General features: G+C 47.3%; 1 protein-coding gene across 6 annotated transcripts in view; it reads left to right on the forward strand.

Annotated features, from left to right (window-relative positions):
* armc3 (armadillo repeat containing 3) overlaps positions 1–26,424 on the forward strand; it is a 350,931-nt gene that overhangs the window by 272,562 nt on the left and 51,945 nt on the right. For 5 of the 6 annotated variants that reach the window (XM_070881406.1, XM_070881407.1, XM_070881408.1 and 2 more), the window contains exon 15: positions 11,435–11,542. The exons of the other annotated variant lie outside the window; for it this stretch is intronic. In XM_070881406.1, the coding sequence (XP_070737507.1) occupies positions 11,435–11,542 (108 nt within the window). The remainder of the gene's footprint in view (positions 1–11,434; positions 11,543–26,424) is intronic. 6 annotated transcript variants of the gene reach the window in all.

Raw genomic sequence — 26,424 nt, forward strand, 5'->3', positions numbered from 1 at the left:
CTTGCGCAAAACATAAAAACAGATAGTAAAAGCTTTTACCGATATATAAAACGGAAGAGAGTGATTAAAGTAAATGTTGGTCCTTTAGAAGATGAGAAGGGGGATTTAATAATGGGAAATGTGGAAATAGCTGAGACCTTAAAGAATTATTTTGCTTTGGTCTTCACAGTGGAAGACACAAAAACCATGCCAAAAATTGCTGGTCACAGGAATGTGGGAAGGGAGGGTCTTGAGACAATCACTATCACTAGGGGGGTAGTGCTGGACAGGCTAATGGGACTCAAGGTAGACAAGTCCCCTGGTCCTGATGAAATGCATCCCAGGGTATTAAAAGAGATGGCGGAAGTTATGGCAGATGCATTCGTTATAATCTACCAAAATTCTCTGGACTCTGGGGAGGTACCAGCGGATTGGAAAGCGGCTAATGTAACGCCTCTGCTTAAAAAATGGGGCAGACAAAAGGCAGGTAACTATAGGCCAGTTAGTTTAACATCTGTAGCAGGGAAAATGCTTGAAGCTATCATTAAGGAAGAAATAGCGGGACATCTAGACAGGAATAGTGCAATCAAGCAGACGCAACATGGATTCATGAAGGGGAAATCATGTTCAACTAATTTACTGGAATGCTTTGAGGATATAACGAGCATGGTGGATAGAGGTGTCCCGATGGATGTGGTATATTTAGATTTCCAAAAGGCATTCGATAAGGTGCCACACAAAAGGTTACTGCAGAAGATAAAGGTACACGGAGTCAGAGGAAATCTATTAGCATGGATCGAGAATTGGCTGGCTAACAGAAAGCAGAGAGTCGGGATAAATGGGTCCTTTTCGGGTTGGCAATCGATGGTTAGTGGTGTGCCACAGGGATCGGTGCTGGGACCACAACTGTTTACAATATACATAGATGACCTGGAAGAGGGGACAGAGTGTAGTGTAACAAAATTTGCAGATGACACAAATATTAGTGGGAAAGCGGGTTGTGTAGAGGACACAGAGAGGCTGCAAAGAGATTTAGACAGGTTAAGCGAATGGGCTAAGGTTTGGCAGATGGAATACAATGTCGGAAAGTGTGAGGTCATCCACCTTGGGGAAAAAAACAGTAAAAGGGAATATTATTTGAATGGGGAGAAATTACAACAAGCTGCGGTGCAGAGGGACCTGGGGGTCCTTGTGCATGAATCCCAAAAAGTTAGTTTGCAGGTGCAACAGGTAATCAGGAAGGCGAATGGAATGTTGGCCTTCATTGCGAGAGGGATGGAGTACAAAAGCAGGAAGGTCCTGCTGCAACTGTATAGGGTATTGGTGAGGCCGCATCTGGAGTACTGCATGCAGATTTGGTCACCTTACTTAAGGAAGGATATACTAGCCTTGGAGGGGGTACAGAGACGATTCACTAGGCTGATTCCGAAGATAAGGGGGTTACTTTATGATGATAGATTGAGTAGACTGGGTCTTTACTCATTGGAGTTCAGAAGGATGAGGGGTGATCTTATAGAAACATTTAAAATAATGAAAGGGATAGACAAGATAGAGGCAGAGAGGTTGTTTCCACTGGTCGGGGAGACGAGAACTAGGGGAGACAGCCTTAAAATACGGGGGAGCCAATTTAAAACTGAGTTGAGAAGGAATTTCTTCTCCTAGAGGGTTGTGAATCTGTGGAATTCTCTGCCCAAGGAAGCAGTTGAGGCTAGCTCATTGAATGTATTCAAATCATAGATAGATAGATTTTTAACCAATAAGGGAATTAAGGGTTATGGGGAGCGGGTAGGTAAGTGGAGCTGAGTCCACGGCCAGATCAGCCATGATCTTTTTGAATGGCGTAGGAGCAGGCTCGAGGGGCTAGATGGCTTACTCCTGTTCCTAATTCTTATGTTCTTATGTATGAGTAAAGAAAGAGTTGAATGTGTTTGGAATGAGATAGTGGGGTGTTGCAGTATGCCCTTGTGATTGGATGTTTTTAGGATATGAAGGAGGGGAGAGAATTATTGAATGTGATAGGGGAGGGGGTGAAAGGAGTGTTGTCAGGAATGTTGAGAGAGGTAAAGAAGTTAAGAACTGTACTCACCCTTTCTGCTCTTATATGGTAATTGAGGGACCGAAATTGGGCTCCTGTGCGCCTACCGAATGATGCACAAATGTTTTTTGGTCCGGGCGTGCCAAAAACAGCACCCCCGTGAAATTGGGCGGGGATTTTGCGGAGGCACAAAGAGGTAGCGCTTCACTCATGCCGAGAGCGCCATGCGCAATGCCCCATTACTGCCCCAGAAGAGAAATTCGGCTGCACCCCCTCACTTACCGCCTGGCATTGACAACGCAGCTTCACCCGTCGAGTTGCGCCATTTAAAGGTGCCATCTTTAGTATTAATTTTTGTCAGCCATTATTCTGTGCAGCTGGCGAACACATAGACAGAGTAGCTGGTGGACAGATTGCAGCGATTTACAATTCAAGGATTAATCTCCTGTCAAGACTTTTAAGTATACATTGAGGGCAGTTTTAAAACGATGACATTTGTATTGTTTCATGGGGGCTGTGTTGGCACTCGACCGCGACGGCAGAGACAAATGCAGAGAGAGAGAAAGACAGGGAGCAGCACAGGGAGAAGGACATAAAGCAAGACGGGGAGAAAGACAGCAAAATATGGCCAGAGAGAGAAGGCCCAACAGGAGAACTTACCCTCCCAGAGTATTCCGGCAGTAATTCTCCTGCATCAATTTCACTGAGGAACAGTGTATTCGAAGGCTGCACTTCAGCAAGGACGTGGTTACAGAGCTCTGGCATCTGCTGCAACCGGACCACGAGCCTCAGACTAGGGTGGGGACGGCTCTCTCAGTGGCAGTCAAGGTCACCATCACACTCAATTTCTACGCCAATGGATCCTTCCTGGGTGCGACGGGACATCTCCAACATCTCCCAGTTTGTCGTCCATCCGCGAGGTCACTGATGCTCTATACAGAAGGAGAAGGGACCATATTTCCTTCCCCATGATCAGGGAGAAACAGCACGAGCATGCATGTGGCTTCATCAGGATAGCCAGTTTCCCCATGTGCAGGGTACCATTGATGGCACCCACATCGCTTTGCGGGGATCTCCCGTAACTGCAAAGGCTACCACTCACTGAATGTGCAGTTGGTGCGTGAACACTCCTGCAGAATCCTCACCGTCAATGACCGCTATCCTAGCAGCAGCTATGATGCCTTCAACCTACGTCAGACCGGTGTGCCAGATTTCTTCCAGCCACCACATCAAGCTGGCGGCTGGGAAAAGAGGGCTATCTGCTCTCCGCCTAGCTCATGACTCCCTTCCATAACTCCAGCATTCCTGCCCAGCTCTCATACAATGAGAGCTATGCTGCCACCAGGAATACCATTGAGCAGACCATCAGAGTGGTAAAGCAATGGTTCCGCTGTCTTGACCGCTCGGGTGGAGTCCTCTAGTACTTGTCTGAGCGGGGGTCCCTATTCGTCATCATTTGTTGCATGCTGCACAGCTTAGCCATCATGAGGACACAACCATTGCCACCAGGCATAGCCGCACCGCCTGAGGAGGAGGACGAAGAGGAGCAGGGGCAACAACACCAGCGACGGAGAAGGCAGTCAGCCAATTGCAACTCTGCAAGGGTGGTCCGTGACTGTCTCATCAGACTTCGTTTCCAGTGAATACCATTCCACTTCCCGGTTCCTCTGGACGTCCCAATCAAAATTTATATAACAACAATAAACGCTATCATGATGTATTTAATAATCACCTTTGTGCATTTCCTTATAATCCCCTCTTTGTTTTAACTATTCTAGTGTTCCTCCGCAGTGTGTTTCCTGTGTCTGCAGCACGGCTAGTGGAAGGCTGCTGTGTGTCAGGGCCAGAGACTACAGATGGCCTTGCAGAATGCCCTCGACCAGCTCTGGGCCTGGAAGGCCCAGCTGTGGACTGCACCACCTCAGGCTGGGTGGCGGCAGTCTTGGCTGGCTGGGTGACAGGCAGCGACAAGTGCAGTGGCGGAGTGGCAGTGGTGGGCTCAAGAATTTGTCATCGTGAGAGAGGACTTGAGGTTCCTGCTACACTGTCCCAGTGCCACTCCCCCGGGACAGCACCTTAGCATCCCCACCAATCTGCTGGAGCACAAATTGCTGGGCTGCTGCGACACCATGAGATCCCAGTGGGCTGTGGTGGACCTAACGGTGATGGCAGGAGTCAAAGCATGCCTGGCATCCAGGTGAGACAACATGAGAGCAGTCTGAGACTAGACGCCAGCAGTCATTGACCGCTTGACAGCAGTCAGACCATGCATGGCACCGAGCAGAGACTGAGTGAGAACAGTCTCAGACTTGATGCCAGCAGTCACTGACTGCATGACAGGACCAAGACATTGCATGGCATCCAGCTGAGACTGCATGAGAGCATTCTGAGCTTCCATGTCTGCATTACAGCATCAAGATGTTGTGTTGCTTCCAACTGCTGCAATGCAAGATGCCACATTGCTCATGACACGCATCATGTGGTCTGGATCCACACAATCTCTCTGGGAGTCCACCATTGTCTGCAGACTGGCAATGATGAGCTCCATGGTATGCGCAGAACTCCGTGAAATGCTGGAGGCAGACTCTTCCACACTCCTTAGCACTGCCGAGAAGTGCTCGGGCACTCTTGCCATTGCACCTATAATGTCAGAGTGCATGACCATCACACTTTGTGTGAATACCTCCACATCAAGCTGCTCATCCGAGTCTTGTGCAGCAGAACTCGCCTTCCGGAGACATGGCTCCTGAGGTTCCCTTTCCCCTTGGCCTTGCTGTAGCCCGCGAGGGCACGGTGCGTCACCCAGTGCAGACCCCTCGACTAACCTAACCTCCAATGAACATGTAGTGCCAGTATCTGAGCTGCTGCCTGTGGGTGACAGAAGCCACGACACAGTGCTTGGCTCCTACCCCTGCTCTTCCTCCTCTTCTAGGATGGCCAACTAGAGAGCTGGCCATCCTAGACTGGGTGATGTGTAATGAGAAGGGACTAATTAACAATCTTGTTGTGCGAGGCCCCTTGGGGAAGAGTGACCATAATATGGTCGAATTCTTTATTAAGATGGAGAGTGACACAGTTAATTCGGAAAATAGGGTCCTGAACTTAAGGAAAGGTAACTTCGACGGTATGAGGCGTGAATTGGCTAGAATAGACTGGCAAAGGATACTTAAAGGGTTGACGGTGGATAAGCAATGGCAAACATTTAAAGATCACATGGATGAACTTCAGCAATTGTACATCCCTGTCTGGAGTTAAAAAAAAGGGGAAGGTGGCTCAACCATGGCTAACAAGGGAAATTAAGGATAGTGTTAAAGCCAAGGAAGAGGCATATAATTTGGCTAGAAAAAGCAACAAACCTGAGGGCTGGAAGAAATTTAGAATTCAACAGAGGAAGACCAAGGGTTTAATTAAGAGGGGGAAATTAGAGTACGTGAGGAAGCTTGCAGGGAACATAAAAACTGACTGCAAAAGCTTCTATAAATATGTGAAGAGAAAAAGATTAGTGAAGACAAATGTAGGTCCCTTGCAGTCGGATTCAGGTGAATTTATAGTGGGGAACAAAGAAATGGCAGACCAATTGAACAAATACTTCGGTTCTGGCTTCACGAAGGAAGACACAAATAACCTTCCGGAAGTACTAGGGGACCGAGTGTCTAGTGAGAAGGAGGAACTGAAGGATATCCTTATTAGGCGGGAAATTGTGTTAGGGAAATTGATGGAATTGAAGACCGATAAATCCCCGGGGCCTGATAGTCTGCATCCCAGAGTACTTAAGGAAGTGGCCCTAGAAATAGTGAATGCATTGGTGATCATTTTCCAACAGTCTATCAACTCTGGATCAGTTCCTATGGATTGGAGGTTAGCTAATGTAACACCACTTTTTAAAAAAGGAGGGAGAGAGAAAACAGGTAATTATAGACCGGTTAGCCTGACATCAGTAGTGGGGAAAATGTTGGAATCAATCATTAAGGATGAAATAGCAGCGCATTTGGAAAGCAGTGACAGGATCGGACCAAGTCAGCATGGATTTATGAAAGGGAAATCATGCTTGACAAATCTTCTGGAATTTTTTGAGGATGTAACTAGTAGAGTGGATAAGGGAGAACTAGTGGATGTGGTGTATTTGGACTTTCAAAAGGCTTTTGACAAGGTCCCGCACAAGAGATTGGTGTGCAAAATCAAAGCGCATGGTATTGGGGGTAATGTACTGACGTGGACAGAGAACTGGTTGGCAGATAGGAAGCAGAGAGTTGGGATAAACGGGTGTGGGGGGGTCGGGTGGGGTGCTTAGATACAGGTTTCACATCTGCTGGCTGGTTATCTGAAAGCATAAATGGCACAAGACTTGCATTAAGGTGAGGGCAGTGGGGCAGGAATGGAGCAAGGAATGCAGGCAGTATCAGGAGCTGGAAAGTGAGAAAGCCTTCTGGTGTGAGGGATAAGTGGGATGAGAAAAGGAGGGGATAAAGTTACCGTTGTTTCCCCCAACAGGGTCGACGTATCTGCCGGCTGCGTCACTCACCACCTGCGGACCAATGAGCCATAGCACTTACTCCTCAAGGTCACTCAGCTCACGCAGTTGAGGTTTCCCATCTCCAGTGCACTGCTGCTCCCTTCTTATGGGCCCAAATTCCCCCAGACGCTTGGAGCGGCTTAGTTAGACATAGTGCACCGACTTTGTGGTGGAGAAAACGCGATGAAAATTTACCGGGATAATTTGGCCACTCCTGGATTCCTGTGGTCCCGTGGCATGGTGCTGCGAAACCTGCGGGGGGCGGAGTTTGGGTCGCGCTTGCTCAGCGCAGCTGGCACGGGGGCGGGGCTTGGGCCCAGCATATCTTTGAATGCCGGCAGGGGGACGCATGTCCATTTGTGCGTGCACGCATGCGCGTTGAAGCATGTGCGCGCACTGGGCCAGGAACCTTGGCAATCGGCCATTTAAAGGGTCCTCAGTGCATCATCAGCTTTGGCATTGGGCCATATTGGAAGGTAAGGTGTTAATATTGATTTTTGGGTGGCTGAGGGAGTGGAAAGGAGTGCTGCATGGGTGCATGCAAGGTGAGAACTGTGTTTTTTCAACATTACCTGAGTGTGAATCCGATACATCAATGACGCAAGAGCATGCAACAAGAATGAAGAACTTCTTGCATGAGAAAGTGGAGAAACTAGTCACTGTCATTGAGGACAGAGGGCAGGAGCTGGATATCAGTAAGAGTGGTCCCACAAAAGTTCCACCCAAAGAAATGAGGAGACGCTGGAACCTAGTTGCAGAAGAATTCTCCGCAGGGGTGAATACCGCAAGAACTGGAAGCCAGTGCAAAAAGAAATGGCAGGACATTGGTCAAGTAGTGAATGTAAGTATTAGCTTGAGTTTTAAATGGAATTGCAATTGTTACTGTGATCATCTGTGTATGTCCCATCCATCAGAAGCTCACCATGTGGCAAAATTTATATTTTCAGCTTTGGAGAAGAAATCGGCCGATAACAAAAGGGAGAGAACTAGAACAGGAGGAGGTCCACCAAATCGGCACCAACTGTCACCCCTGGAACAGAGGGTCGCTGCCTTGCTGAGTTGACCTGCAGAAAAAGAATCAGCTCTGCACAAGCTGAGCCCACACGCGAGGATGAGGCTCAATCATGAAAATGCATCGTCGCCCTTCAAATCAATCTGCTGATTGGCCTGCTACGCATGAGACTACTCATTCCACCCATCCTGCCCCCTCCTGTGCTGCTAACCATTTGACTGATCTGTTGTATTTTGCAGAACAAGAAGATAATCCTGAACAACCTGAAAATCAACAAGAAGATCCAGATGTGTCCACTCCAGACCAAGGCGGGTGGGGGAAAGAGTGATCCATGGGTCTGTGTTCACAGGAGAATGCTGATCGTGATATGGATCAGTCCATGGTACAGGGCATCACTTTGCCAAACACCACCATGAGCTCTGCCACGACATTCCTTGTTGCACACCTTCCGAGGTTGCGGGTCCCAGTGCCGGTGGTGGAATGCGGGTTGGAACACCCAGGGCCCCAGTTTGCGCCTTGCACTGGAAGTGTGCCGCTATGCAGACCCACAGCAGGGAAGGAGAAGCCGACCATTCTCTCCTGAGATGCAGCCTTCATCAGATGTACATCAAGTTATGTCATTGGGTGAGGAGATCAATACCCTTACTCAATCACTCGTGGCCACCGTCAGTGGGATGCGTCATGAGGTAGCGATGCTGTCGGGAGCAATATCAGCACTGAGACGGGAACTGAGGGCAGGCATGTCAGAGGGAGTGCAGACGATGGCAAAGGCCATGAGGGAGCTAGCTGCTGCAGTAAGGGCACACAGGCCGGATACTCAAATGCCACTCCCACTGCAATCCCCAGACCAGCCTCTGTTGAGAGTCAAGCCGGGACCCCAGCCCCCTCCACCACAATCACCGCCCCTATGAGGAAGTGCACATTCCCCGAGATGTGGGTGAGAGATGGGTGCAGCCTTTCTTTGCTGTTGTTCTTGTTGTTGTGGAAGTGCATTGTAAACTTTCCAATGAAAGATTTTTTGCATTAAAACTGAATCATGTTCCATTAGGACCACACAACATTTCAGGACAACTGTAAAAAGTAAAAATCTCTCACCCCTACAGTCATGCGTACCTGCCGCCTCTAGCCCTGGCCGAAGTGCTAGGCGGTGCGTTCTGCAGTCGGCAAAGCAGGACTGCTCTATTTTTAGTATCTGATTTATCTTTCATTTATTTTTGATGATTTCGTGAAGATGTTGTGCTGAAGTTGTTTTGATGTTGTGCTGATGCTGTGAAGGTGTTTAGTGCTTTAGAATCCTCGAACTCACCTTCCCCCGCGCGCCCCCCCCCCCCCCGCCCCGGCTCCCCATGCTGATTTCTTAAATGTAGGTAAGGTTTTTCTGTGTCTACAAAAATGGCCACATACACTGTTGAAGTAATTTTTAGCTGGCCAAATTTGCTTCCATGGCCAAAACAGGCATAAGTGGCTGGTCACGCCCCCTTTTGGAGAAAAAAAACAAAAATTAAAAAAAACATAACTAACTGACTTACACTGGAGCAAGTTAAATAGGTAAATTTGCGATTTTTAAGTTACTCCAAAAAAACTACTTGCTCCAAAAAAAGCGGGGCAACTCCTGGGGAAATTTGAGCCCATTATGTGCCATCTTGGCCAGCTATGTATGTGGAAGACATGCCTGCTGTGGATGAATAGCTGTGAATGTAGGCAAGGCTACATGAGGATGTGAGTGTGAGTAGCTGTAGATGCTTGGTGGTTGAGTGATGGGGAAGTGCTGCTTTGCACAGTGCACACAGGCAGAAGTTCAGAGGCTGGTATGTAGGAGGTGTGGAAGCATGTACTCATCTTCACCACCCGATTGAGGTCATTGAATTTTTTTTTACGCTATTTGAGAGTTCTGTCCACCACTGTGCTGGCCGACACCTCCTGGGCCACATGGCCCTGAAAACCTGTGGAGATGGCCTCATTCCCGATGGAGGGAACACTGACACCCTCCTCCTTTCCACTGTCCCCACCAATGTCTCCAGCGCCACATCACTAAACCGCGTACCCTCTCCCTTGAAGCGGAAGTCGCAGCAGCCATTTCACAAAAGGTCTCTCAGTTGCTGAGATGTAGAGATAACTGACTCAAGTCGAGCAATGCTGAAAATGAGCAGCAGATGGTTGAAATTACCTTCCCTTTAAGAGCTAGATCGAGCTGGAGTCAAGGATTGAAGGCTAATTGCTGAATGCAACTCAGCTGAAATTGGGTAACTGTGAATAGCATCCCTCAGCATCCAGTTGAGACCATCCATGCCTCATTTACCACCCCCTTCACTCCTGGGACGAAAACGGCCAATTTCTCACAATGTGAAAGATATTTCGCCGGGCGCTGAATTTTCTAAAAGTTAAAATTTATCGCCCCAAAGGGGAAGCTACTGAATTTCGCCCCCTGGACTTCTTTCTGCATTGAACCCAGGACCTGAGGGTGATCTTGGTGACACTGACCTCCAGACCTGCATTATGGTGGCCTTGGGGATGCTCATGCGGGTGCTGGGGAGGAGTACCTCCCTCCTTGACCTCACTTTGTCCACTAGGGCCTCCACAGAAAAATGTGGGGTGGGAGTGGGGGGAAACCTTCTACTCCTCTCCGTAAACAGGCTATCTTCAAGTGTTCTTCAATGAAAAATTCAAGTAATGCAAGCAGCCCCTCTTTAAGAGAAGAATTCCTGCTTTAAATAGGCCTCATGAGTCACGCCAGAAATTGAACGCAACATGTGGATGGGCTGCCCGATTCCCAATGTGATTGGGATGGCAGCCCGTCAGTCAAATGGAAATGTGGCCCAGGTGTAAATGGCCGGGGCCTCTCGCAAAAACGTCATGGGGGGAGATTCCCACTTGTTCTACCCGCCCTATTCGTGCCTTGAGTTAGATCAACACCCCATCTGGTGCAACATGACAATTTACAGATTAGTCCCTTGATCCACTAAAAACTTGCATCATTCATGTGGCTTGTGGGTCTGAGGAATCCTGAAAATAGAAAGCAAATTAATTCTAAAAAGAAAAAAGTATGTATCTAAAATATGTGTACCTGAAATCATGGAAGAAGTGCCAGGATGCTACCGTCTATGACCTCTGGCGCTGATCCTGTCAAAGCATCTATTATCAGTGGGTGGGCTGATATAAATATACATACCGAATGCCCACAATACATGGGTCGCAGCTTGTACATCTGCCAGACGGGAATCTACAAAATAGTTGTAGCAAGTGACCACAGAGAGCATAAAAATGTTCAAAGATCCAGGCCAAGACTCAGGCCTGGACCGCCAAGTGAATCACAAATCTATGAGTTGGCAGACCATTAAGCCTACTTTCACTTGGTATACTGGCCTGCCAATCTTCCGCCAGGCCAGGATGAGAAAACTCCTGGCCTATGTATCCCCTCCTCTGATGCCTGTATCCTTGTTTGAGATGGGCAGAGGCTCCTGATGTATCTGGGACCTGGCCTAATTTGCAGCCCTTCTGATGCACTCAAGCTAGACTTAACAGCAGAATTTTGGCCTCTATCTCTCTTCATTTACTGACACTTTATAAGTAGCTAAAATGCATTATGCTGAAAGTACTCCCCTATCCAAAGACACATGCACTCACTGATTCTCCTTTGAATATTTACTTTAAATTAAAAATAATTATAATTTATACTTTTTAATGCTTTGGTTGTTACATGGTATATAATGTTAAACATCAGAAACAAAATCTTGATTGCTGGAAAACTTGCAGGATATGAAACTTTGCCCTGTTTCTTAAATAGCTTTCCTCAAAATTCTAACATTTTTTGAACAGAATATTATAATAATTGCTGTTATTTTTCTTTTCCTCCCATGTAACTGAAAGTGACTGAATGTAATATCTTATTTTCCAGGCCCCAGATGGCAGGAATTTCAACTGAAGACAAACCCATTGATATTCCGTTAACTGGCGGTAACCGCTTTATTTCCAACAGAATAAGCGTAAGAGATAAACCATCTAGGTTTGTCTAGCTTTTTCTTATTTGTTGTTTTTCTATAGATTTAAAATTAATTAACTTCAGAGGAATGGTTGTGAAATTATAACTTAATCACTTAATCAACATTTCCGGGTGATAACATTTCCTGAGATCGGAGCATCAAAAATCTATAGCTGCTCACCTCGCATTCTCTGAGCAAGCTGTCCGTGTTTTTTGTTTGCCCACACTACTTACACAATGCTTTTTTTTTGTTTGATTGCACCTCTATGAAGTACCTTTGGATATTTTTCTACGTTAAAGGTTCTATATAAATGTTGTTCTTGTTACTGATGCTTGTTCTCGTCACTTTAAAATTGACCCACAGCACTTTGCAAGCTGTCATTTCTGTGTACACCCGATATTTTAGCACAAGTGCAGAACAGCAAATGCACAATGCATTGCAAGGTGTTAATTGACACCTGGGTTTCCCAATTGAATGTTGGCAAGTATAAATAATAGATTTAGGCAGAATTTTAGCAGCCAACAGCCTTTTCTCAAAAAAAGATGCATCTATTGGGCCAACAGCATTGTTCAAACAAATATCAACATTTAATCCTGGCTAAAGTGCACTATCATGAAACATTATTACATCTTTTAAAACAGGTGATCCTTAAATAGAGAAAATTCACTGGAAAGGGCAGTGCTTTTGGGGGAGATTCCTTTGTTTGTGGTGTGTAGTGAAGTGATTGACAAACTTACAAACCAGAATTCCTTTAAACTTGATGTTCACCATAGGGAAACATCATAGAATCTTAGAAATTTACAGCACAGAAGGAAGCCATTTCGGCCCATCGTGTCTGAACCAGCCGACCAAGAGCTATCCAGGTTACGGCACTTTAAGTGCACATCCAAATATTTTTTAAATATGGTGAGGGTTTCTGCCCCTACCACCCTTTCAGTCAGTGTATTCCAGACCCCCACCACCCCTGGATGAAGGCATTTCCCCATATATCTCCTCTAAACCTCCCCCCAATTACTTTAAATCTATGCCCCCAAGTTGTTGACCCCTCTGCCAAGGGAAACAGGTCCTTCCTACCCACTCTATCCAGGCCCCACATAATTGTATACACCTCAATCAGGTCTCCCCTCAGCCTCCTCTGTTCCAAAGAAAACAGGCCCAGCATCTCCAACCTTTCCTCAAAGCAAAAATTCTCCAGCCCAGGCAACATTCTTGTAAATTCATCATCAGGAACCGGAAATGTGTAATCCTTCAGAATCTTCATCTTCCATATTATGATTGGAAACAATTATAACACGCTACCTTCTTGTGCATAAAAAGCCAATTGCAAGGCTACAGGCTGAATGTGAGACTGTTAGTTAAGCGCATAGGTGGCACACCAAGTTGCACCCAGCGTACCCAATGAGTATTTAAATGTACAGGACAATAAACATTTTTCAGAGCAGATGGAAGTGTTTTCGAAAAGGCTATTTATTCGTAGTCAGCATAAGCATTATTTTCTCTGGTGTTTGCTTTAGAAATGCTAACTTGACCGGGTGTTGTTTTATTATATGTTTGCAGTTGAAACCAAAATCTAGAAGCCTTGATAACAATGTACAAATCCATAGTTGCCAATGGTCCATGATTTGCATAGACAGTATGCAGTCTGGCCTGTTTATATTGCTTGACTCTGGGCTCAAAACCTCACTGATTCAACAACTTTTAAAATCAGCCTTAAATTGCCTCTTAATCCATTGGACATTACCTCTGCTGCGCATGCACCACATTAATTGGTCTCTGTTGTGTCCTTAGATGCTCTAGTAATGACTCCACGAGGCAATATGTTGTACTTGAACTGTAGTGACCTTAGTTCTTTATTAGTTTATTCCAAAGTGAGGATCACACCTGGTGGCCTGCCTTTTACTAGACCAGACACACCTGGACAGGTAACCTACAAGTATCCCACTGCTGTGCCCTCTGGTGGCACATCTTATGATAGTACCAACAGTAGCCATGTAGGATACATGACATCACTCTCCCCTGAGCCTTTCGTGCAAAATGCCTCTGCGTTGGCTGTGCTCTGGGCTTAGCTCTATGTGGGCTCTGTCTGATTTACCCTTGACAGGTCACTTCAATCTTGGGTGAGTGGTTGGTGCAGTAGAGGTCTGGTGGTTGCTGTTTGTGTGTGTGTGTCCATTCTCCCCCCACCCCGCCCCCCCCCCCCACCCCCACATTGATTATGGCGGGGGCTCCAAGCATTCATGTACATTCACGTTCAGGAAAATGGGTTTTGCATTGTTTTTGTGGTTCCATGGTGCGATAAGTACTTTAGATGCCTTATCGATGCAGTGACCGGTGCGTGAGGACAAGCTAGTTTCGGAGCTGCTGGGTTGTGTCCTTGCAGTCAGGTGGCAGCTCAGTGCCTGGTGCTGGCAGTGGGAACCCGGTTGGCTCGTGTAGCCTGCTCACGGGGCTGTTGCCGTGGTCCCTAGCCTCAGACCGGTTCACAGATGCCTGTGACCTCCCTGTCCTTTCTTTGTGCCCTGGATCACAGCTGCTCCCTGAGGAGCTGTCGTCTAGCAGTGCACAGTGAACTGCTGACTCGCTGGCTTGAGCGTCGTTTGGGATCCTGGCTGGTGCCTGTTTCCTTTGGGGGAACTGTGGCGGGTGACCCTACATCTAGGGGTATGGCCTTGGTGGCGATGGGGTCTGGGGACTGCGCCTTACTGCAGTCTGCTTCTTCAGGCTCGTGGCAGTTGGTGCCATTGGGTGCCTGAGAGGTGGAACCAATCAGGGGCATGGTATCGATACTGGTGCCATTGCCCTGCTGAGGTCACTTGCTCTGCAGCTCGTGTGTGTTGGCTGCTTGTGACCACACTCCATGGTGCATGACTTTGGTCCCCGTGACACAGGTTACAGCATTGGCTGCATGCAGTTGAACCCCTGCATCACACAATTATGCTGGACACACTGTGGGTCTAAATGCAATCGCGCGACTTTTTCTCGCTGGTTGTATGTGCACAGTTCAGATCATCCATTACACATTTTATATAATCGCACGGTTTTTCTTCGCTGGTTGCGTATATACAATTCAGATTATCATTTGCACATTTTACATGATCCATTACACTTTTTTTCTCTGACTTACAATTATTGTTACATTGCTTAAGTGTGTGGAACAGTCCCTTTAATTGTGGTGGGTTGCTGGCCTCCGCCTCAGAAACAGCAGGATTAAATTTTGACCCCTAAATGTATTGTTGCCAACTTCCTGAATTTGGAGTGGACAGTCAGTTTTCTCAACCTCTAATATTGCAACAGCTTCTAAATCAGCTTTTCTGGCTCTGTTGCAGTCACTGAATAAAGTATTCTTACCTCTTCTGCGTGTGCACTGAAGCTCATTTGTGCTGAAACTCGCACCAGCGGTAGACTGCTCTCTGGGTTTCTCTCTCCTTAATTTCGCTGAACTCTATCTCAGCCTCTCCTAAATGCTGAATTACAATACACTTGAAAATGCTGAAAAAAGCACTAAAACAGTGTTAAAAATCAAAACCTTCTTAGAGAGGGCATGCCTCCAGACCTCCCTGGGAAAATAATTTACACCATTAGAGTTCACTTCCTGCTGCAAATATTTCTAAATCCACCACTGAACAAATTGCACTTTTTTGTACTTCAGGTACTCCCTCTATAATATGACTGATGGAATGTGGGCAGAACATCACCTTAAGTTAAGAAAAATTCATGTCCCAATGCACACCATTATGACTACTTACATAGAGGATACAGCTTGCAAACAGGCCACTCTGCCCAACCGGTTCGTGTTGACATTTCATCTCCATTAAACACATTTACCTACCCCGTTCCCATATTACTTTATCCCATTTTCCTTCATGCACTTATTCAATCTAATCTTCAGTGTTGACATAGTTTCTGCCTCAACCACTAACCCTGGTAGTGAATTCCACCTAAAAGTAGTATGCTTACCTTCTCAGCCACATTTCATATGTGGCTCAGAAAGCTGAGAAAACAAGAAATTCCTCTCCCCGCAGAGTTCAAGATTGCATCTATTATTATGAGAAGATATCATGCACCTATCTACAAGGACAGTTATTCCTGTGCCTGCCGCGCGTTATTCTGAAAGATGATTTAGAGTTCCAGTGACTAAAGCCTTGGAACAGGTTGCCTGCCCTTCCTCTCTGCTGCTGGTGCTGTATACTTCAGGAAGACAAGAGAGGACAAAAAGAACAGGCCCAGCTAAAGGAGGAGGGAGAAACGGTACTCAGAAATAAACTTTTTAAAAGACAATCAAAAAGCCTGATTATTAAATTAAAAAAAGGTTTTTATCTTTCAGCACAAATGTTTGTAACAATTTGAATGTATCCATGATATTGAGAATCATCCATCATACTTTTCTGATTCGCTTAAACTACAACTACAATTATACATTACACCCAAAAACACTAATAAAAATCATGAAATCCAATGCAAGAAAAGAATGTTAACATATTCTTTCATTATAAAGCAATGGTCATGATATTAGACCTTTATTCAGAGTTGGTTTGCAGCTGTATGTTTTTTTTATAGGGCTGTGTTAGCTTTTTTGAATCTGCTCATCAGCTTTTCCAGGTTTTAATGGTTGGTGTTATGTATGTAAACACTACCAATATGTAAGATTACCACCAGGGGGCGCACCTGTGGGAGACCCAAGGGTCACCTGCACAACCTGGGCAAGCAGGTATAAAAGGCAGACGACCATGCTGCCTCCTCACTCTGGAGTTACAATAAAGAGACCAAGGTCACAACAGTTTGAGCTGAAGCTGTACATTCTTGTGGAGTTATTCTAAACATAACAATTGGCGACGAGTAACAGATCACGAACTTTCCCGCAGTTATGGCTGCAGTCGGTATTCTTGAGAGGTTTGCTGAGGGTGATAATTGGGAAGCCTTCGTTGAGTGTCTTGACCAGTACTTCGTGGCCAACGAGCTGGAAAAGGAAGAAACCGCAGTCAAGCGCAGGGTGATTCTCCTCACCGTTTGCGGGTCCACGATATATGGCCTCATCAAAAATCTGCTAGCACCGACGAAACCAACGGAGAAGACATATGAAGAGCTGTGCACACTGGTTCGGGAACACCTCAAGCCGAAGGAGAGTATTTTGATGGCTGGGTATCGCTTTTATAGGCACTACCGCTCCAAGAGCCAGGACATGGCGAGCTATGTCGCCAACCTAAGATGCCTTGCGGGACCATGCATATTTGCTGGATTTTTGGGGGATGTGTTGCGGGACTTTTTCGTGCTTAGAATCGGCCATCAAGGTCATTCTTCGTAAACTGCTGTCTGCCGAATCCCTATATCTGAGCAAGGCCATCACGATAGCCCAGGCCTTTATGTCCGCAAACGATAACACTAAACAGATATCATTGCAGCATTGGAACTCACCGGCAAGTACTGTGCATAAAATAATGCCTTCAGCAGACAGAACTGTACATGGCAGGGCCTACACGCCCGCAGAGGCCAGACCTAGGATGACTCTGAGCCTGCCATGGGGCGTGAATGCGAATCCATTAGCACCATGTTGGCGCTGCGGGGGTAATCATCGAGCCCATCAATGTCGATTCAAGCACTACGTGTGCCAGGGCTGTGGAACAATGGGGCACCTCCAGCGAATGTGCCAACATACTGCGACTCACCATGTGGCAGAGTCGGCAGAAGGTGACCGATCCGACGCGGACCATGCTGAACGAGCAGGAGAGGCAACTCAACCTGAGGATGAAGAGGGAAGTGTATGGGATACCCACCTTCACCACCAAAAGCCCTCCGATAATGTTAAAAGTTAAACTTAATGACACTCCAGTCTCCATGGAATGGGACACGGTGGCAAGTCAATCAATTATGAGCCAGAAGGCATTCAAGAGGCTGTTGGGCGACAGAGCACAATGACCCAAACTGATCCTGATTCAGGCAAAGCTGCGCACCTACACCAAGGAACTGATACCAGTTATTGGTAGTGCGGACATAAGAGTATCCTATGAGGGAACGGTGCACGATTTACCACTGTGGATTGTTTCAGATGATGGGCCAACATTGCTCGGTAGAAGGTGGATGGGGAAGATTCGATGGAACTGGGAAGACCTCTGTGTACCTTCTCCGGCGAACGACGTCTCCCTTGCTCAAAGGCTAAGCAAGCCCCCACCTTCAGCTGAACCAGGAATTGAAGTGCAGATCCATTTGCAGATCCCCAAGGCACAGGCCACTCATCACGGCCACGAGGAGGTAAAGATCAACCGAGCAGCAGTACAGGCGCGGTACCCACCACCCAAAGCCGACTACCTCTTCGCGACGAAAGAGGCTCCGGGTCGACCAAGCAGAGTGGGACTCCGGCCAAAATGATCCAAATGCGTCTTCCCGACGCCAGAGGAAAAATCCCTGGGGAGGACGATCGCGGCAGTCGGCATCACGGATACGGACAAGACTGCGTCCAGACCACGGAACGAAAGTGCATCCAGACCACGGGACGAAAGTGCGTCCAGACCACGGGACGAGAGTGCGTCCAGACCACGAGATGAGAGTGCGTCCAGACCACGGGATGTCGCCGCAACGAAACAGAGGCATGTGTTGCCCAGCAAGGAAGACGACTGGGCTTGGGGCAAAGGTAAAGAGACGGCCACTGAGAAGGCCAGGAACCCACTACGTTCCAATAACTTGTTTGCACTGTGCAACCTCTGTGAACGCCCATTCGAGGCAAATGATGTATTATCATATGGGGTCAGGGGTACCTTACAACAAGCCAAAGTAATGGGCGAACACCAACCGGTCGTATATGTATCTAACAAAGTACTTGTAGCAAGTGATGTGTTATCACACGGGATCGGGCGAGTTGTACAGCAAGCCAAAGTAGTGGGCGAACCCCAACCAGTTGTGGCATGTATCCACTAAGTTACCCAAGGCTGTAGCCTGCGTTCACGGGACAAAAGAGATGTACCAAAGCGTGTCCCAATATTTGCTCGAGTCAGACAAGCTGCCAATCTCACAGTTTTTGGTGAGCAGAGGCACCATTATCAATGCTTTGTCTCGAATATGTCTAACACTGTCTGTGCATTGTAACATGATCCGCCACAGGCCAGGCTCGGAGAACGGCGCTGATGCCCTCAGTTGGCTACCATTGCCCACCACCGGGGTGGAAACGGCACAGCCCGCAGACCTGCTCGTTGTTATGGAAGTGCGAGAAAGCGAGGGGTCAACCGTAAAGGCTCCCCAGACTAGGACCTGGACCAGCCAGGATCCCACATTATCGTCTGCTAACGGCGAACCAGATGGGATGTTGCAGCTTATCCATCGCAAAGATGTAATGCTCAGCCCATCAGATTGTCCCCTATGGGGCAAGCCTGCAACATTGCAAAGAAAGGCAGGGAGGCTACACACAGTTGGTGGTCCAGGATCCATGGGGACCACGCGGCCTCCCGCCACTACTGAAAGTCTCAAGACCATATCTGCCATCCTTGGCTTGCCGGACCTTAGGGTCAGCGACAATAGTTCGGAGCGGGCAGCCCAAATCATAAAGCCAAGCACCACATGTGTTACGGTAGACTCCAGACAGACCCGGCTATCCCAGGTGCTACCCAGTCACTGGGCTGAATAACTCAGAACCGGGCCTTCCATATGCTATCAGCAGAGAATGCACCATGATCGTATGGCTCCTCCACGCGACATCAGAATAAATGATGTAGACCATGATCATGGCCCCAGATGGGCTGCTAGCACTGTATTAGCCAAAGAGGGGAATGGAGTGTTTGTGATGAAAATGGAGTGTTTGTTGTGAAACCATGTAATGGGCAAATGCAGAAAGCACTTGGACCAAACCCACCTGCGAACTACATATAACCAGGAACTACTGGAAAGGACCTGGCCCCCAGCGATCCACTAATACAATCGACCTCGCTGTCAACTATGAGGATGAACCCACCATGCCCGACATTCCGATCAGACCAGCTGCGCGGCCGTGCAGCAATGATCCGACAGACTCACCCATGCCAGGAATTCAACTCAGGCGATCAATCCGGGAACGTAGAGCTCCGGATCGCCTCAACTTGTAAATAACCTGTACACAAGACTTTGGGGGCGAATGATGTTAAGTATGTAAATACTAGCAATATGTAAGACTTACCACCAGGGAGCACACCTGTGGGAGACTCCAGGGTCACCTGCACACCCTGGGCAAGCAGGTATAAAAGGCAGACTACTATGCTGCCTCCTCACTCTGGAGTTACAATAAAGAGACCAAGGTCACAACAGTTTGAGCTGAAGATGTACAGTCTTGTGGAGTTATTCTAAACGGATGTATCAAAATCTTTAGATATAGTTACCCATAGATATAATTATTGCTAAAGTGTAATGACAGAAATTTGAGGTCGGGAAACCTGAAAGAACGGGTTTCCCTCGGGCGCTGTTGAATTTAACATTTCTGATTAACATTTTTTTTCTCCTTTTGCTGGCCGCAATCAGCCAAATTGAGAGTCTGCCTGACTCGGGCAGGTAGGCCTTCGGCACCAGGTCACAGCCGGGAAGCAGAGAGGAAGGAGGGAGGTATCAGGGAGGCCGGGGATGGGGAGGAAGATTTGAGTTGTTGCATGTTGATTGATGTCTTGATCTGCCTGCTCTGCATCCTGCTGGCGGCCATTATGTGTGTGCACACTAACCACTTTACAAATATGGCGTCTGGTGAAGTGGCTGCACGTGCCGTGGATGCCATTTTGGATGCTTAAGGGGCCTTGTAACAGCCAAAAAATGAGGTGTAAAATTCTTACATCTGTGCACATTTTCTGTCTGCAAAACTTCACTTTCTGTTGTTACATTTTGGTAATTTTAATGTCAAATGCTCCATTATAAATTCCAATCTACATTTATAATGGATTTTGCATATGTAAACTTGTCACACTGCAATTATGCCTTTCCAACATGTTGAATCTGTAGCGCCTCAGTTTTACATTTCCCAGGTTCTCGACCTGTACTACAGACAAACTCTTGTGGTCCAACCAACTCTACTTCTCTGTGTTTCAAATTACACATAGTTATGTTGTTTAGCTTTAAATTTGTTTGCTTAGTGGCACCCAATAGCATCCGAGAAGGGTGTTAACAGGCCGCTAAGCGCTTGCCGTCCAAGTGCCGCTCTGTTAGTGCCTACCATGAACTTCATTGGTGGTTTAGCAGCGGCGCTATCAGTTAGCTCCACCTACTTGGTGACATCATGAGTGTGCAACGCGACATTAGCACCGCATTCCCGAACTTCATTCCTTTCACCTGCCGTAGCGCCTGCCGCTATCACCGACAGGGAGGGCGGGTGTTCCCTGGAAGCTCCCTGGGCGATATTATAAAGCAGGATCAAGTGGGTGGTCAGTGTCAAATCTTTTGACATTGCTGTTATTCTGTGAGATCTGACATACTGCTACTGAAGATTCCAAATCTCCCTTCAATTTTCTCTCATATTTTGGCTGGTTCAGCTGACCTCCTCTTAAAGCGCTAGGATGCCAGTTTCCTAGCGCCAGTACTTCATTATCTTTGCAGCGCTACTGCCCCAAAGTGCCCTAAGAGTAGCATGGTACGCTTCCCTTAGTGCTCCACACACTTCTTGGGGCGCTCATACTGAATATTCCGGTTGGAGATGATAAACATTGGCCAGCGCGAAAATTAGCGCCCAGGCGGTGTCACCGCCTCAAACCGGGCTATAACAAATTTTTAGCCTAAAGTATATTATAAGAACATAAGAAATAGGAACAGGAGTAGGCCATACAACCCCTCGAGCCTTCTCCGCCATTTAATAAGATCATGGCTAATCTGATCATGGACTCAGCTCCATTTTCCCGCCCGCTCCCCATAACCCCTTATCCCCTTTATCTTTAAGAAACTATCTATTTCTGTCTTAAATTTATTCAATGTCCCAGCTTCCACAGCTCTCTGAGGCAGCGAATTCCACAGATTAACAACCCGCTGAGGAAATAAATTTCTCCTCATCTCTGTTTTAAATGGACGGCCCCTTATTATAAGATCAAGCCCTCTAGTTCTAGTCTCTCCCATCGGTGGAAACATCTTCTCTGCATCCACCTTGTCAAGGCCCCTCATAATCTTATACATTTCGAAAAGATCACCTCTCATTCTTCTGAATTCCAATGAGTAGAGGCCCAACCTACTCAACCTTTCCTCATAAGTCAACCCACTCATCCCCAGAATCAACCGAGTGAACCTTCTCTGAACTGCCTCCAAAGCAAGTATATTCTTTTGTAAATATGAAACCAAAACTGCACGCAGTATTCCAGGTGTGGTGTCACCAATACCTTATATAGCTGTAGCAAGACTTCCCTGCTTTTATACTCCATCCCCTTTGCAATAAAGGCCAAGATACTATTGGCCTTCCTGATCACTTGCTGTACCTGCATACTATCCTTTTGAGTTTCATGCACAAGTACCCCCAGGTCCCGCTGTACTGCGGCACTTTGCAATCTTTCTCCATTTAAATAATAACTTGCTCTTTGATTTTTTTCTGCCAACATTATACTCCATCTGCCAAATTATTGTCCACTCACTTAGCCTGTCTAAGTCCTTTTGCAGGTTTTTTGTGTCCTCCTCACACATTGCTTTTCTTCCCATCTTTGAATTGTCAGCAAACTTGGCTACGTTACACTCAGTCCCTTCTTCCAAGTCGTTTATATAGATTGTAAATAGTTGCGGTCCCAGCACCGATCTCTGCGGCACCCCACCAGTTACTGCTTGCCAACCAGAGAATGAACCATTTATCCCGACCCACTGTTTTCTGTTAGTTAGCCAATCCTCGATCCATGCTAATATATTATCTCCAACCCCATGAACTTTTATCTTGTGCAGTAACCTTTTATGTGGCACCTTGTCAAATGCCTGCTGGAAGTCCAAATACACCACATCCACTGGTTCCCCTTTATCCACACTGTTCGTTACATTCTCAAAGAACTCCAGCAAATTTGTCAAACATGACTTCCCCTTCATAAATCCATGCTGACTTTGCCTGACTGAATTTTGCTTTTCCAAATGTCCTGCTACTGCATCTTTAATAATGGACTCCAACATTTTCCCAACCACAGATGTTAGGCTAAGTGGTCTGTAGTTTCCTGCTTTTTGTCTGCCTCCTTTTTTAAATGGTGTTACATTTGCAGTTTTCCAATCAGCTGGGACTTCCCCAGAATCCAGGGAATTTTGGTACATTACAACCAATGCATCCACAATCCCTGCCGCTATTTCTCTTAAGATCCTAGGATGCAAGCCATTAGGTCCAGGGGATTTATCTGCCTTTAATCACATTATCTTACTGAGTACCACCTCCTTAGTGATTGTGATAAGTTCCTCCCCCCCTATAGCCCTTAGACTATCCACTGTTGGAGTATTGTTAGTGTCCTCTATTGTAAAGATTATGGGCTCAAATTTCCCCAAGAGTTGCCCCGTTTTTTTTGGAGTAAGTAGCTTTTTTTGGAATAACTTAAAAATCGCAAATTTCCCCATTTAACTTGCTCCAGTGTAAGTCAGTTAGTTAGGTTTTTTTCTAGTTTAGTTTGTTCTCTCCAAAAGGGGGCGTGACAAGCCACTTACGCCTGTTTTGGCCATAGAATAAATTTACTCCAAACTAACTTAGGCCAGTGTATGTGGCCACTTTTGTAGGCACAGAAAAACCTTACCTACATTTAAGAAATCAGCGCAGGTAGCCAGAGATGGCGGGGGGGGGGGGGGGGGTGCGGGGGCAGGGGGAGGTGAGTTAGAGGATTCAACAGCACTAAAGACCTTCATAACATCAGCACAACATCACAACATATTCTGCACAACAGCTGCACAACATCTTCAAAAATAAATGAAAGATAAATCAGCTACTGAAAATAGAGCAGTCCTACCTTGCCGACTGCAGAACACACCGGCTAGCCCTCCCGCCAGGGCTAGGGATAGCAGGCACGCATGACTGTAGGGGTGAGGGATTTTTACTTTTTACAGTTGTCCCTAAATGTTGTGTGGTCCTAATGGAACATGGTTCAGTTTTAATGCAAAATATCTTTTATTGGATATTTTACATTGCACTTCAACGACAACAACAGCAACAACAGCAAAGAAAGGCTGCACCCATCCCTCACCCACATCTCGGGGAAAGTGAACTTCCTCATAGGGTCGGTGATGGTGGTGGGGGGGGGGTTGGGGGCCCGGCTTGGTTCTGACCGGTGGCTGGTGTGTGGATTGAAGTGGGAGTGGCATTTGAGTATCTGGCCTTTGTGCCCTTATTGCAGAAGCTAGTTCTCTCATGGCATCTGCCATCATTTGCACATCCTCTGAAATGCCCGCCTTCATTTCCCGTCTCAGTGCTGAGATTACACCCAACAGCGTCGCTACTTCATCACACACCCCACTGACGGCCGCCACGAGTGATCTTGTGAGGGCATTGGTATCCTCACCCTATGACAAAACCTGATTAACCTCTGCTGAGGGCTGCATCTCAGGAGAGACTGGTTGGCTTCTCCTTCCCCTCGCCTTGAGTCTGCCTAGTGGCAGCCCTCCAGTGTGAGGTGCAGGCTGGGACGGTGGGGGACTGGGTGTCCCAACATGCATTTCATGACTGCCACTGGGACCCGTGACCTCGGAAGGTGTGAACCCATGGAATGTTGCGGAGGAGCTCATGGAGGTTTCTGGCAGTGTGATTCCCTGTACTATGGACTGATCCATTTCGCCGTCAGCATTCTCCCGTGAACACATTTCCATGGACCCCTCCTTCCCCCCCCCACCCGCCTTGATCTGGAGTGCACGCATCTGGATCCTCTGGTGGATCTTGAGGAGTGTCTTCTTCTTCTGCCAAATACAACAGAACAATCAATTGGTTAGCAGCACAGGAGAGGGCAGGATGGGTGGCATGAGTAGTCTGGCATGTAGCAGGCCAGTCAGCAGGTTGATTTGAAGGGCGACGGTGCATTTTAATGACTCACCCTCATCCTCGCATGTGGGTCCAGCTTGTGCAGAGCCGATTCTTTTTCTGCCAGTGCGACTCAGCAAGCAGCAACCCTCTGTTCCAGGGGTGACAGTTGGCGCAGATTTGGCAGACCTCCTCCTGTTCTCAGTCTTTCCCTTTTGTTGTGGGCCAATTTCTTCTGAAAAGATGAAAATATTAATTTTCAGACATGATGTGCTTCTGATGGGTGGGACACATACAGATGGTCACATTTTCAATTGCAATTCAATTTAAAGATGAAGATATTACTTACACTCACTACTTGACCAACGTCCTGCCATTTCTTCTTGCACTGGCTTCCAGGTCTTGTGGTATTGACCCCTGCAGAGTATTCTTCTGCAGCTAGGTTCCATCTTCTTCTCATTTCCTTGGGTGAAACTTTTGACGGACCACTCTTGCTGATATCCAGCTCCAGCCATTTCTCCTCAATGACAATCACTAGTTTCTCCACTTCCTCGTGGAGGAAATTCTTTGTTTGTGTTGCACGCTCTTGCGCCATTCATGTCTTGGACTTACACTCAGGTAATGTTCAAAAATCACACTTCTCACCTTTCTTCCACCTATCGAACACTCCTTTCCACTCCCTCAGCCACACAAAAATCAGTATTTAAACCTTACATTTATAAAAGGTCCATTACCAATGATACTGAGGATGCTCTCCCTTTAATTGGCCGATTGCGAAGCTTCCTGTTGCACTGTGCATGCGCGCACGCTGAAACACCCTTGCGCATGCACGCATGTGCAAACAGACATGCATCCCCCTGCCGGCACTCGACAAGACGCTGGGCCCAAGTCCCGCCCCCCTGCCAGCGCGGCTGAAGCTCCGCCCCCCGCAGGCTCTGCAGCGCCATGCCGATGGATCCAGATGACGAGGGAGCGGCCAAATTAACAGGTACATTTTTGGCGCTTTTTTTGCCCCAAAAAGTCGGCGTGCCACCCCTAACTATGCCGCTCTAGGCGGCTGGGGAAATTTGGGCCCGTAAAAAGTAAAGACAGTGTATGACTTTAAAATAGGGATTGAATTACGTCTCTGTTGTGTCTCTGCACCTTGTTACAAACTCACACGAGGCATGGATATGTCAGACACGGTCACTCTGTGACCTTCACTTTATTCCCAGGACTAAAGAGTGCTGATTCTGGGTGGGACCTCCCCTTTTGTTCCTGGAATCCCAGGTGAGCAGCTCACTCCCTGTGGTCAGGGTGTGCATTACAAGGGTACAGGTACAGTATGCATGAGTTACAGTTACATACTTATAGTCATTGCAAGATGGTGAAATACATGGCATCACCTCCCCCCTTAGGTCTTTTAGTTTCAGAGGTTAAGTCTATCGAATGGTCGGCACTCAGTTATGGCTCTGGTGGCTGAGCCTTAGCACGTGTCTCTATCACTTGAGGTGATTCTGGCCTGTCTGCAGGGACTGTGCATGCTGAGGGCTGTCTTTGTTGCTCGTGTGCTGGCAGTGGTGTGGGTGATATCTCATCATGCTCTTCTTCCGGTTCCTCCGTGTCTGCACTGAACCTTGTCTTTACTTGGTCCAAGTGTTTGCGGCATATCTGCCCATTGTTTAGTCTGACCACCATGATCCTGTTTCCTTCTTTGCCAATTATGGTGACCTCAAGCCATTTGGTTCCCAAAGCATGGTTAAGAACAAATACCAGGTCATCTATTTCTATACACCTCCCCCTTGAGTCTCGATCATGGACTGGGACTGGCGCTTACCCTCAACAATGTCTGCCAGGGCTGGGTGAATAAGGGACAGTCGCGTCTTGAGCGTGCGTTTCATGAGGAGTTTCGCTGGCAAGACTCCCGTGAGCGAGTGTGGCCGGGACCTGTAGGCCAGCAGGAGGCGTGATAGGCGGTACTGAAGGGAGGGTCCTTGGATGCATAGCATGCCCTGCTTTATGACTTGGACTGCCCATTCCACCTGG

Source organism: Pristiophorus japonicus, chromosome 5 (genome assembly GCF_044704955.1).
Source record: "Pristiophorus japonicus isolate sPriJap1 chromosome 5, sPriJap1.hap1, whole genome shotgun sequence".
Taxonomy (NCBI): Eukaryota; Metazoa; Chordata; class Chondrichthyes; family Pristiophoridae; genus Pristiophorus; species Pristiophorus japonicus.